This window comes from Camelus ferus, chromosome 23 (assembly GCF_009834535.1).
Source record: "Camelus ferus isolate YT-003-E chromosome 23, BCGSAC_Cfer_1.0, whole genome shotgun sequence".
In the NCBI taxonomy this organism is placed as follows: domain Eukaryota; kingdom Metazoa; phylum Chordata; class Mammalia; order Artiodactyla; family Camelidae; genus Camelus; species Camelus ferus.
Window position 1 is genome coordinate 27,497,030 of NC_045718.1, and position 13,968 is coordinate 27,510,997.

The following is a 13,968-nucleotide window of genomic DNA, read 5'->3' on the forward strand; positions in this document are numbered from 1 at the left end:
ATTAGTGTCTACACAATGACAAAAATTTTACTTATCCAGCTTCCCAAGTTACCAGTGCACTGCCAACCTAATTGCAGAAAAATAGGTTACATTTTGAGCAAATCTGGGTTAATATTATGAATATAATTATTTCCACCTATTTCCAATCTACTCTTCCTTACAGATGAAATTCCTTATGCAAACATATTCAACCACTTTATTTTAAGTCAATTGGCTACGATGTGGAAGTATATATTCTCACTGATACACTTATGTGCGTAATCTTTGTTAGCCATTTTCCACCTACTTAAAGCTCTGAGCCCCAGGTTGCCTGGATAGTTGAAATTTACTAAGTGTGACCACCAAGTAAAGTAGCACACTTTATTAGCACAATATAATAAAACGTACATGTCAAGGTAGGTTATTTCAACTGTTCCGTTTCACAACTTATAAATTTTAAATGTTAAGATACTTGGGGATCCTGGGTTTTTTTTTCCTGCCTCAACACACTGATGGACACATACTACACTGTAGGTCACTTTCAAGGTAATTCTCAAGGGTTTACTTTTTATTCATCAAGGTTAAAAAAAAAAAAAAAGACAAAACATCACTTCATCATGAATTAGGTGAAGTAAACATGTACCTGGAGTACTAGCACTAAGTTAAAAACTGGGCATTAGAGCCTAAATAATACTCAAGTACTAAACTAGCTAGATCTATTACTTGCATGTTTTACTGTAGAAGCTGTAAAATAATGGAAAATTTTTTTCAAATCTATTATCCAAGGAAGAGGCTCTCCACATCAGATTCTTACTCAAAGCACTAATAGTCCCTAAGCTAAGCATTACAACGTATTATGTATGTCCGTTTTTATAAATTACTAAAATATTTAAACATAAGCTCATTTTCAAACCTTTTCTAAATACCTCAATTTCAGAGGCCAAGAAATATGAACAATGACAAAGTTTAGAGTCAAAATATTTCAAGAACTTCAGGAGAAAATGGCTTTAGAAAGAATATCATGTATGTCTTCCAAAGATTATTTCAATGAGTATTCTGGGGGGTTGAAAACTAGGTACTCATTCTCAGCTACAGGCTCCATTTAAAAAAGAAACAAAAAAAAATCTTACTTATGTGTAGGAAGTTATGGAAACTAGTATTTTTAAGATGTTTATTTTTATGTCTAATACCAGAAACTAAGAGGCTAGGAAAGATACAAGTTTATACCTTCCTTAGTAATTTTATTCTGGTTGTTGCTTTTTAAAAACATCAGATACACATCTACCACCAGTCCTTTTTATGTGAAAGATGTCTATTCCACTGCCTTAAAAGCTATCAAAATACTTCAGTTTTGTGTAATGGGACCTATTATAAAAGCAATCATAGGATAAAAAGCCAATTTATATTAAGTAAAAGTTCCCAGAAAAACATGTCAACTGAATTTCCAAAAAAGGAAAAATACAGAACACAATCTACCTGTATAAATTCCCCAGGAGGTGAAAAATAATCTAAAATACTATTAGTTACTTTTCCTGTAAAAAAAATTAAGGAAAATTATTTTTGAGAAACTTCAATACCTTGTTAGTATTCGAGAAATAGTTTCAAATTCCTATTTCCAGACAGGATCTACCCTAGGCAAATGAGAGCTTATTGTTTTATAGATTCAATATGGCTTCCTTCTGTTATTTCAGTGTCATATTTATTTGACTCATTCTTCATTTGTAAGATTTCATCTTGCTGTCTGGGTATTAGGTAGGGCCAGAAGCTGGTCTCAGCTTCCTGGGTCAGAGCCAGAGCCCTCCACCAAAGGATTAGATAAGAGTAACAAGCTGTAACCTACCAGCAACAAAGAACTTTCTACAGTTCAAGTTACTTCATCATTTCTATCTTGCAGCATTTTTTGTTAACAGCAATCTCACAGGTGAGCTTTCTCAGGATATTGTTGGGACATCTGTTTATGGTTATCTATTATATTTGTTTATGCAGTGTTTTGCTTGCCATAGAGCAGAGGTAGGCAAGGGGTGGGGTGAACAATAAACCAAGTGTCTCATCTGTTGATCTTGTTCTGCTGAACTTAGCATTTGTCAACTTACTTTTTCTCTTGCCTATTATATGATATACTCCCTCTTCTGCATTTCTTCAATTTTCTCTTTAGGATTTTTATACAAATGGAGACATAGACCTTGACGCTGCTTAAAGTTTAACATTTTTCTGGGCAACATTTCTATCTATCCCATCTCTCTTCCCAAAACTTTCTGGGCTACACAGGAATGACACCCTACCAAATAGTGTTCGTTATTTTGTCATCACTCTCCTATTGCAGTAATTAGAATATAAATTCCTTAATATGTAAATTTAAACTCAAAGGTATATGCAAGATTTTTTAAAAAACCTAAACATTTGAGACACCTGAACAATGATTAGCTACAAAGTTTAAATTTCCCCCCTAGGTAAGTTTATGCAAACCTAGTAATACTGGTGCATACTAAAAAGTATGCTCATGTCAATGGATGCTAGCAGTATTGCTAAAAAGAAAAAAGCCCTTGAGACATTATCTTGTACTGTTAAGTATTCCTATAATTGAAGGATTAGCCTTTGTTCCAAAAACCTCAACTGAACCTACACCACCACCTGAAACTCAACTCCAGACCCTTTAAGCAGAATCCCTAGGAGTATAAATAGAAAATCTGATTTTAAATGGCTGAAACAAAAATCTAGGCAATCAGAAATATAAACAAACCTAAACTTACCAGTAGCAACCTAAAACAGCAACAAAACACTAAACTGACGTCAAGTTTTAGTTCTACAGTTTGACTCCTGATTCCTCACCTTAGTGAGGGTCCTTTAGATTAAGTGTTCTGTGCAAACCCAATAAAATTACAATTAGGGGATCTAATGTTATCACGTAACTACAGTTAAGTTAGCAGTGTTGTGTAGCAGTGAAATCAATGACTGGCTTGCATGATGGCTTCTAAAAGCATCTGTTCCCAGCGTTTCATGTAACATAGATGTACATAAAATAATCAGTTGAGGACAGCCATTAGCATTTCGTAAAGATGATAAACTGAGTGTTAACTTCTCCCAGCCAGTACCTTTTCCCCTCGTTTAAACGTTTAAGTCATCTGGGGGGGAGGGGAAGATTTCAACTTTACTTCATATTAAAATTGATTTGTCAGTATACATTTAAGTTTTTAAAACCTAAATGTTCCAAGTACAAAGTAAAGAATAAGCTGTCCAGAAAGCACACACTTAAATTTTCTCCTCTTGGGAGTTTCATAAAGGGATTTTGAACCTTGATGGCGAGAATCCCAAAACAAGAGTAAAATGAATTCTTTTTATTGCAAACAAACGTCTAAATTAATTTCTCCACCCACTTTCTTTAGAAAGAAAAAGAAATCAGCAGGCTAAGGAGATACCCATTCAAGAACTGACATGATTAAAAATTAAGATATAAATGGGTGACTCACAATTTCATTAGCTTACAAAGATGGTGGAGTTAACTACTACAAGCACACTAGTTATACAGTATTTTGTGGGAGAAGGGCATACAGACATAGCTAACTTCATATAGATCCCATTAGACAACTGGATTTACAACAAGTTTTTTTAATAAGAAATGGGCAAAGCCAGCTTTCTTTTCAGAATCAAAATGCAGAACAAATGGAAAAATTATGGTATTTAACCTTCACAAGTTTGAGCCTCCACAAATAATGCAACCAAGTTTTACATTTTTAACAGCCCTTCTACATACACTCCATCTTCTCTATCTTGGTTCCAAAATTTACCTTCAGTCCCAATTATGCCAATTCTAATGTTATTTAAAAAGAAAGAGCCTTCCCAGTTATTGTCAAAACTACTATTTAGCTTACCCCTCCAACTACTCAGCAAACTACAGAGAGGATGGAGTGTAATATGAGCAGTACAGAGTCTTATGCAATTCATGAGGACCACTTAGTCCTTACATGAATCTGGTTGCTAACATTTCTATTATATTGTGACAATGACTCCCGACTGTTATCTCTGTGAGAAATGGGGGGAGTAAATTCTTAATAAAAGACACCAGGTACAAAGCAACATTTTACTTTTGTTGTGATAAAAAAAAAAGTCACATTTTACAGATAAAATGTAGAACCCTGAAATACTGACACATTCTCTTATCGTGCACAATGCTGAGGTTCTCTTACGATTCACTTTAAAACTGCAATTAAAAATGTACAAAAAAGAAAAGAAAAAAAATCAACCCACAAAGCTTCTAAAAAAGGAACCCGCAGGCACTTCCTCTTGTGGAATGTTTAAAAAGTTAGCCTACTAAAGAAAACAGTCGACTTCTTGTGAAGGTTTTGGAGAAATATGTATCAGTTCGTTTTATTTGGGTATTCAATAATATCCTTGGTGATAATGCTGACTCCATGGCTTCTGACCCCAGAATTGCTGTAAGAGAAAATTTTTTTTTTAAAGAAAAAACATCAATAAGCCACTCAAACTGCTTTTAGGAAATGACAATCTAATTCAGAGTAATTGCTGGAAACAAATTTATACCTGTCATACCTCTGATTTATCAAGCCAGATTTAGTTAGTATTAATATCCCATTATCAATACACATTACAAAAGGAAACATTACAACTTGGTTAGTTTATACAATTAAAGCTAGTAGTAAAAAAACCATAATTAAATAATATTACTTTATTAAAAAATACTAAGTTAAACTCCAACCTATTTTGCCTTCAAAGGATAACATTATGGCTACAAGTGCAACACAATTCACATCTTGCGCCCTGTAATAAACACTTCAATCCCTGCACATCTTTTTCATGAACTCAAGTACAATTGAATGTACAAAAAAGCACGTAAGGAATTACTTACACCCTGCTGCCACTGGTTGTAGCCCTGAGATTGATTTTTGTAGCCACGATTGTTTCCTCGTCCTCTGAAGTTCTACGAAAAGGAAAAACAACTTTTAAGAACTCAGCACAGCAAGTTTTCAGGTTTGTAGGGGCAGGGGAGATGAAGGGACATGGCCACAGAAATGGATTGCCAGCCATTAAATTCTGGGTACCCTTTGCCGGATTTGTTCTCAGGCGATTAATTTATTTGTTACGAGGTTATCATCTGATTTGTTGCTAGCTAATGTACCTGAAAAATCAACGTTAATTAAATTCATTTTAACATCACTATGCATACACACTGTGTTCCTTACAATTCTAGCTGAAGCTATGTAACATGTCTTTAATTTTCCAGACTAAATTATATAGAAAATCAGTGTCTGCAAGTATATAGAAAATCAGTGTCTGCAAGGACCATAAACCATTACCTGGTTGTAGTTCCCTCTGTTGGGCATTCCACCTCTGTTGTAGTTCCCTCTATTTGAGTAACCGCCTCGGCTGGGAAAAACAGGGCCACGAGGATATGGATAGCCAATTCCACCACTTCCGCCACCGCCACCACCTCTCTGTGGCATATTGCCCCTCCTGTTATATCCACCACGATTTCCAGGAGCTAAAAACGAGAGACACTGTATTTAATGTGTGTTGTACCTCCTTTACAAACATGACTTACGGTTCTTCTGGAACATTCCTTTAGTTTAGGAGAAAAATGTTTAAAAACAAAAATGTTTAACCACTGATATAACCTAGGTGTGTTTACTATCAAATCACATAAAGATTTTACTAGTTACTAGACAGCTAGGATCAATGAGGATCAAAAACTTCCTATGTTAAATTCAGCTAAATAACACAGAATCAAACTAAAAGACTATAGATTATCACTTGTTTCCATCTTGAACCAGATAAACAGAAATCAACTTGCCTCCTCCTCTAAAATTTCCACCACGCATATTGAATCCACCACGTCCTCTATGGCCACCACCTCTGTTAAACTGGTTCTTGCCACTCTTATTTTTATTGCTCTTCTTCGAGCCTGTGTTCTGCTTCTTTTCTGGTGGAAGAGCCTTTTTGCTTTCTTCCTTATATTGCTCCAAAAGTTTTTGGGCTTCCTCCTTCTGAAGTTCAACATAGGTTATTTCATCAAAGCACTCAGCTACTTCTGGCAGAGTAAAGTTTCCTGCAAAAAATTAAGTAAGATTAATCTACAAAGCCATTATATACATATTCACAATCCCAGAGCCTACCATTTTCAGCTTTACTTCTTGCAAAACACTTTATTTTAAAAAGAGAAAAAAACCAAATACACTCATTCACAAAGAATTTAACTCTTCAACCAGTATTACTGGGAGGAAATTTAAGTTTACAGACATAAATCACAGAATGATATGTAACAGTAGAATTAAATTTCATGCCTTTCATTTTAAGAACTGCATGTTCTGGTAGGTCTTTCCCCTCTACTTCAGCTTTCTTCTGTGTTCTTTGCTTGTAGTCTTCATCTTTTGGGCAAACTACAACAGCTTTTCGTTGGAAGCCTGCAAACAGGCACATTTTTCTCCTCTGGGCAGCAGCAGACACATTTGTCTTAAAAAAAAAAATGAAAAGTTTATAACCCCAGACATTAATTCTACACCAAATCCAATTATCAGTTACTTTTTTTTTAACTTTAAAGCTACAGCTTACCTGATCCAAAATGAAATTTCGCTTCTTACGGGCAGCAATCTCAATAAACTTTCCTAGACACTGTGGAGCTCTCTGCAACAGTGTGTTCAGTTTTCCAGTATCTGCCATTTGCTTCTTAAAACCTGCCACCTATTTTTAAAAGTAAAATTTCCTTTGAACTTGTGGATCTCAGGGTAAGGTTTTAACATTAGCTTAGATCTATGTGGAAAGCAGGCAACATTTTAAAATTTAAATACTGCCTTTTCTCATTATTGCTACAAAAAAGGTTATTTTATCATGTAACAACACCCAATCCTATTCAATTCTTTTTACTCAATAGCTGCTGAATGTTAAGAGTTCAAAAAAGTCTATAAAAAAGACAATGAAACCTACCCAGGGGAAGGCAATTTACCTTACAGGTAAAAGCCTACTAAATAACCAATTAAACTTTGTCCAAACTCCTATCTCTAAGACATTAACAAAATGGATAAGGACAATACGCAAAAGCATTACCTAGAATACATTCTCGTCTTTTAGAAATGCTGATCATGCCCCAAACATTTTACTTACCATCATTTTATCCATTATGGTATTTGTTCCAAGAATGTTGTATTTACCAGGATTTTCTGCTGCATGTTTAGTAACCCAGGTAGTTTTTCCAGCTCCTGGCAAGCCAATCATCATAACCACCTACAATAGGAAGAAATGTTTCTTCAGTCTAATCATTAGAAACCACCTAATAGTTCTTAAGATGTTTTTTTGAATGCACAAGAACCCAGTTTACGTATCCAAAATTTCACAGCCCTTTAACAAGACAACCTGTGGGCTACTGAACATTCCACTTAGAGATGACTAAGAGAAAAATCTGAGAACATGTATGGCAAGAAGTAAATTAAAACAGACCAACCATTCAGCTCTTCTGAGTGTCATTTTTGCCAAGCAAAAGCAATCTTCCATTTTTTTTAAGTGACTTACTTCACAATCTTTCTTCTCTTCAGGCCCCTTTGGTCCTCTAACTCGATCTTCCAAGGGGACATTCTGGATAAAAGTATAGTCTTCAGGTATTGGAAAATATGGCTTTTCCTTCTGACCAAAATTAAATTCAACTGCACAGTTATGGCAGAGAACATGCGGGAAGAGTGGTCGTCCAGCAAGCACTTCCTTACTGATTTTGAAAGCAATGCCAAGATCTTGTCCATTCTTTGCATAGGAGAGTTCTACTTCATCACTTTCAAAGTTCTGTTAATGGGGGGGGGGGGGGGATTTATTAATGGATTATAATCTGCTTCTAGTAAGTCTTCTAAAAAAATTCAAAATTCAAGTTAGGAATGAAGCTTATCCCATGGAAAACATATTTCGGTTAAATGTTAAAGGGCCTTCTGGTGGTTATAGAAAAACGAAACACCTATACCCAGAAGAAATATTGTCCTGAAAAATAAACTAGATTTTCAGGTCAAATTCACATAAGTTGTCTAAATGAATTAGCATTGAAAGGTGACACTGATAAGACTTCAAAATACTATTTAATAGCTTGCTATTTATATATAGAAATTTAGCTATGACTTACAGCAAAACATGTAATCACATCATTTTCATCAAACTTCTCTCCATAATCTTCGGTCTCACAGTTGCATGTTTTTATTCCTTTTAGAGAATACCCATAAGAAAACTCTTCTTCACCTAAGAAAACAATTTACTTTCATGAAGTCAATTTTTCAAAACAGTCTAATGACCCACATATTTTAATATTAAAGATGTAGGGTTCAAGACAAATGATGAGTATGTAACCTAATATTCTTTCACTTACATTGACTTTATACTGAAAAGTTAATGACAGCTATGTGGTTATGTAACTATTCCATGCCATGGATAACATTCTATTTTAACCATCTGTCATAAACCAAGTAACCATAAAGAAAAAACCTGAAATTTAGCCTGTGCTTACTACGTGTTATTATTATTCATCTCTAAAATACCACCAGAATAAAGAACAGAGAAAAGATTTAGAATACCTTCCAGTATAACTACTGAAATCAAACCCTAAACACTTGTGAGAACACAGTACTCAAGCAGAAACTTTACCAAGCAACATTCCACTTGTGGTTAGTGACCAGCCAATCCGAACTTCATGTATGTCAATGTCTTTTGTATACAAATGCCTTACTGGGATCTTCTCTGTAACCTGAAAGTCAAATCATAAATGATTAAACTGTAAACCAAGGAAGATAAACCACTAAACCAACCCTGGCTTATTTCATTTCGGCAATAGGCTAATTTTTCTCTGGCTACTAAGCACAAAAAGACACCCAGTCTTCCCCACCACTAGCCAACATTTACAAGAACTTTAAAAACTGATGTTAGGGCTTGTAAGTTGAATTTGAAAATAAACCAAACACTTGGTTGATTCACATTTAAAAGAACATTAATGCTGAAATTACATATTCTCAATTCTCAACTGAAAACAAACTAAAGCATCCTTCTGGTACAAAACTAGGAGCCCAGCCAAATTTTTAAAATTTTCAAACCCTTAATGAGCCTTTCAAGTGGCTGATAAAAAAAGGAAAGCCCTAAATGAAAAACAGGCTGGCTTTTTAGGGCAACTTTTGATATAACATCTACAACATCTTCAAATGTTGTAACACATAGGTTCCAAGTCCCTCTTCTAACCCACAAAAACGTCAAAAATTACAAGTTCCACAGATACCCAACAGTGTCAGGCAAATGAAAACTCACAAAGGTTCTTATTTATATAAAAAAAATCAAAACTGCATTACCTTCATCTCAAAACAGACTTTGCCTTTTGACACACCGTAAGATGCCCTTCCTCCAGCCCAAAGAAAAGCAAAACTCTCCATAGTAAGGGAAGAAGCACTGAGGCGATCTCTTGATATTTTAAAGTGTAGATCACAATTATCTGTAATTATACCAAATACCGTATTATTTATTTTGACATCCAATGTAAGTATCTGCTATGTAGACAAACCTTTATTAAATTCTCTTTACATTTAACATTGCATACATTTTCACAGATCATGCTGAAGCCCCACTCCCACCAAGTCACTCTTGCCAAATTATGAACTAAAGTGTACACTACCTATACAACTAACAAACATCAAGGTTTGATATGTGTATTTAAGTATACAAAATAATCAAGACAATGTGACATTAATACATACCTGCTCTGCTCTTTACCTTGATTTAGAGGCAAGCAGTAGAAGATAGCAGGAAATCAAAGTGAAGCATGCCAGACCAGGTAGAATTTACCAGTGCCACAATAAAACTGAAGGGAGGCCATAACCAAGTATTTCAAAATAAGAATATGAGCTGTTTATTCTGCACTTTATAATTTTAAAACACCAGGGGCTCTAGATTTTAAAGTTTCTCCAAAACTTGTTAAGAAGGCAGTCCCAACCTACAAAGTACGAGCCTGGTCATCTAATGCTGCAGACTTTAACAGCATTTCAGGTTCCCTTCCCACAGGCTTGCCTTTTATATAAAGCTGAAGTAAAACTATTAAAATAACTGTTACTAACAATGGGGGGGGGGATCCAAAATCCAAAACTAGCTGCCTTTGGGTCACTGGCTCATTAGAATGCATTTTCCAAATTCTCGGTTGAGGGAGCACTAAATTACACTTTAAATGCTTATTGGTGAGAGGAAATTTGTCTGTTTACAGTTTGGAACTCTCCCTAAATTAACTTCACTCCTTAAATTCCTGATCATCATTAACCAACTTATAATTCAGTAAATAGTGTTTGAACCCAATAATGCACTTAACAAATTGATAGTCCTAGTTGATGAGCTAAAAGCCTTTTATAAGTGTTAACCTTTCTAAATAATTGCTTCATTATCTTGCCAATATTTTAGCAACTAAATTTAACATAAGACTTTCAATCTACTTTTCCATGCGCACTTTTTTCTAAAGACTCCACATCTCAACTGTGTAAAAGCTATGCAGTAGGAAATTAAGACTTAAATTTACAGTCCTGTATGTCTGAATTAAAAACTTTCTATTCCAAAGCATGAGAATCTCTTCTAAGATCCAACTCCCCACACCTACTGGGCAGGTTGACACCTTACCTCTAAGTAATTATTTCTACTCTTTGTTCCATTTAACAGAAAGAATTGTACATTCTGATCAATACTAAACCAACTATTTTTTCTGTACTAAATAAAATTTAGAAATCTGACAGCCAAGGCCCATTTATAGAGGTTTGCAATACTTCCTTATACTCAATTGCAACCCAACTGGGTAAAGTAGCAGTATTTACAGCGCTGCCATTGATACCATTCGCTGCTGAAGAAAGCTAGTGGCCCAGTGATAGCCCACTGCTGCTGCCCCAGGTCTTTGGAAGAAATCAACTTATTAAAGCAGCAGCTACTGAACTGGAATTGAGAACAAAAGAGCAGTTATTGAGAAAGTAGTATTACAATCTTTCAGAATAGGGAATATGCTTGTGTGCTAATGGGTAGTCATTAATAAATATTTAGCCTGAATAGCTCACTTAATATTAACTCCACAAAAAAGACATTTTATTGTAGACGCCTATAATGATAAGCTATAAGTGGTCTTACAAGTTTCCATTAACTAGTCAAACGCTGGCATTAATTTTACATTCCTACAAATGAGAACTTTAAAGTCACAACCAAAAGAATTATCAAATTGCTAGAGCCTGCAGAATTATCAAATACCACTTCTGCACTAATTATTAAGTGACAGAATCTAAATAAACCACCATCTTCCTACTTTCAGATGAACTGTTCAAACCCATTAAATTTTCTAACATTTTGGAACCAAAAATCACATTTGACAATTGGAGGAGAAAGGGGGAGAAACAGCTTCACTTACAAGTATCAAGACAAACCACCGTGTCATCGAAGTGTTCATCTTCTTCTTCAACAGGTGGCTGAGGAGATTTAGCTCTGAAAAGACAGAATTGCCTCCTGATACAGCTTTCCTTACCAAAGAATAGACTGGGTGACAAATAAAAACTACGTTAGCATCCTCTACCTGCTATACTTGTTCTCTTCGATGTATTCAAAATATCCACGGCCATGATCTTCTCGGGGTCTTTTAACACCTCTCTTTTTATCTCCGCCTTTCTGTTCTGTTTTGCCGTCTCCTACAACACACGACACCCTTTATGACAGACCACGCCAATACACAAACAGAAAAACCTTTTCTGTTTTGAGGCGCAAAAAGCTCGACCTTCCCTATTCATTTTTATAAGTGTTTTTAACCGACGACTCAAAAGCGAATTGGATTGGAGTTAGTGACGCAGTCTAAGGACACCGCTAATTTTGCCAGTCTACTCGAAGATTCGAGAAAGCTAATGAAAACTAGCGCGGCCCAGACGCCGAGCCCACGTGTACCCGGAGAGGGTTCAGGAAGGGGGGAGGGGCCGAAGCGCCCCGCCCGCGCTCCCCTCCCCCACCCGGGCCCGCGCTCCTCGCTCCCCGCGGCCGCATTGTACTGCTCGCCGCTCGCCGCCCGGCCCGCCCGGCCCCGCCCGCCGGAAGTGACGTCACGCCGAGCCCGGCGCGCCTTGCACAATACCGCGGCCCGGAGCCGCCATAGCGCGCCGCCGGGGCCCCGGGCCTCCCCTCCCCCCGAGACATGTGCCCGCATCGCGCGCACGCAGCGCGGCGGCGCCACCGCGGCTCCTCCCCCTCCAGCGGCAGCTGCAGCCCCCCCGCCCCCCCCCCCCCCCCGGCTCTCGAGCCACATAATGGAGGCGCTGCCGCCGCCGTCACACACCGAACCGAGGCCTCACGCCTAATCCGGGATTCCCCGCCCCCCCGGGGGGGCTCCCCCCTCCCCCGGCGGGGCTCCGGCAGGTCTGGACACCGTCCCCTCCCCGCGCGGGCCTCCCGCCGCGCGCAGCTAACCACGCAGCACTCACCCGCTGCCGGAGCCCCGGGGCGACCGCCGCCTCCGCCGCCTTCCGCCTTCTTCTTACCTCCCGCCTGCTGCTGGCCCTGCCTCGCCCCGGGCGGCGCCACGGTCACCGCGAACAGCGACGTGGGGCCGGTGCTCTTCCCCGCGGCCTCCTTGGCGGCCCCGCGCTGCTGCTGGGGCTGTTGCTGCGGCGCCGCCGGCGGTTGAGGCTGCTGCTCCCCGTGGCCGTTCTCGTCGCCCGCGCCTTCCTCCTCGTCTCCGAGCTCATCTTCCCCTTCCTGGAAGCCCTGGTCATCGCCGTTCTCGTCCTCCGAGGCGGCCTCCTCCTCCTCCATCGGGCCCGAGTCGGCCGCCCCCGCGGCGCCGTTCTCCTCCCCGAGCTCCATCTGGTCGCCATCCAGGGCGGCGATCCCTTCCTCCTCCTCCTCCTCTTCCTCCTCGTCGTCGTCGCCGCCGGCCGCGGCCTCCTGCTCGAGGCCTGCTCCCGAGCGCCCGGCGGAATCCCCGCCCAGGTCTAGGCTGCCGTTCCCGGGCTCCATGGCGGGGCGGCCCCCGGCCTCCTCGTCGTCCAACGCGGCCTGGAGACGCTCCATGAGCTCGGCCTTGAGGCCCTTGTCGGACAGGCGCCGCTTCTTGAGCTCCTCTTTCAGCTCCGACACCTTCAGCTTTTTCACATTAACAGGCGAGGAACTCATGGTGAGGCCCCGATTCACCGCTAGGCGCTGGCTCAAACTCGGCTCCGCTCACTCGGCCACTGGCGGCGGCTGCGGCTGCTCCTCGGCCCGGGCGGCGGCTGCGGCTGCGGCTAGAGGTGGGTTCGTGCTGCAGAGCGGACCCGCCTGGTCTCGAACGGCGCCAATTCCTTTCACCGAGTTCGCGAGGGAGACGCGAAGACTCGCCTGGCGCGAACGAGCACGTAACGTCGCCTCGCAGGGGCGGTGCCGCGCACGTAATATAGCCGCCCCGCCCCTGCGCCGGCGGAGCGCCCGCGCTCGCCCCGCCCCGCCCACGCCATGCTCCCCCGCCCCCACCCGAACCGCGGGCCGGGAGCGCGGCGCCGCGCACTGCGCTTCCAATTGGGGCCGAGCAAATGGAGGAGGAGGAGGAAACCGCCTTCAGTTAAACCGACCCGCTGCAACATCTATTGGCTTTCCCAGTTCTTTGGTGGCGATACTCGTTTTGCTGTTTGCCTTCCAGCCCGGAGGCTGCTTCTGTCCAAATCCTTTTAGTCCTCACCTTGGCATTTTCAGCTCGAATCCGCCACGTTTCCTTCTCTTTTAAATTGGGTTTATCTATTTCTCCAGCAATTTGTTTAAAACTCCTCAAAATTTTATTTCAGTTTTGATTTGTACAACACAAGTTGGCAATTACTAAGGAAGGAGATTTTCTTCCGCTTAATATTTGGCTTAATTTTTCTAGGTCCTGCCTTGCGAATTGAATTTTAAGCTCGGGAAGGGCCTTTCTTTTGTCTCTCCCGCAATCCCTGATGTGGGGCTTGGGAGATAGAGACTTGCTTTGGGAGCGTGTTCTCCGCTCCATACTGCAGA

The 13,968-nt window shown here is 40.2% G+C and overlaps 1 protein-coding gene across 2 annotated transcripts; it reads right to left on the reverse strand.

Annotated features, from left to right (window-relative positions):
- Positions 1–359: 359 nt before the first annotated feature.
- Positions 360–13,354, reverse strand: HNRNPU (heterogeneous nuclear ribonucleoprotein U). Of its 2 annotated transcripts, none has more exons than XM_032466556.1 (14): positions 12,426–13,354; positions 11,534–11,645; positions 11,372–11,445; positions 9,297–9,436; positions 8,605–8,704; positions 8,090–8,202; positions 7,498–7,761; positions 7,093–7,212; positions 6,544–6,672; positions 6,276–6,444; positions 5,786–6,040; positions 5,292–5,476; positions 4,844–4,915; positions 360–4,410 (listed from the first exon to the last, which is right to left on the reverse strand). In XM_032466556.1, the coding sequence occupies exons 1-14, from the start codon at positions 13,114–13,116 to the stop codon at positions 4,357–4,359; spliced, it is 2,478 nt and encodes an 825-aa protein (XP_032322447.1). In that variant the 5' UTR covers positions 13,117–13,354; the 3' UTR covers positions 360–4,356. The 2 variants fall into 2 exon arrangements, with proteins under 2 accessions (XP_032322447.1, XP_032322448.1); XM_032466557.1 differs by having other exon boundaries at positions 12,483–13,353.
- Between the last annotated feature and the right edge of the window lie 614 nt (positions 13,355–13,968).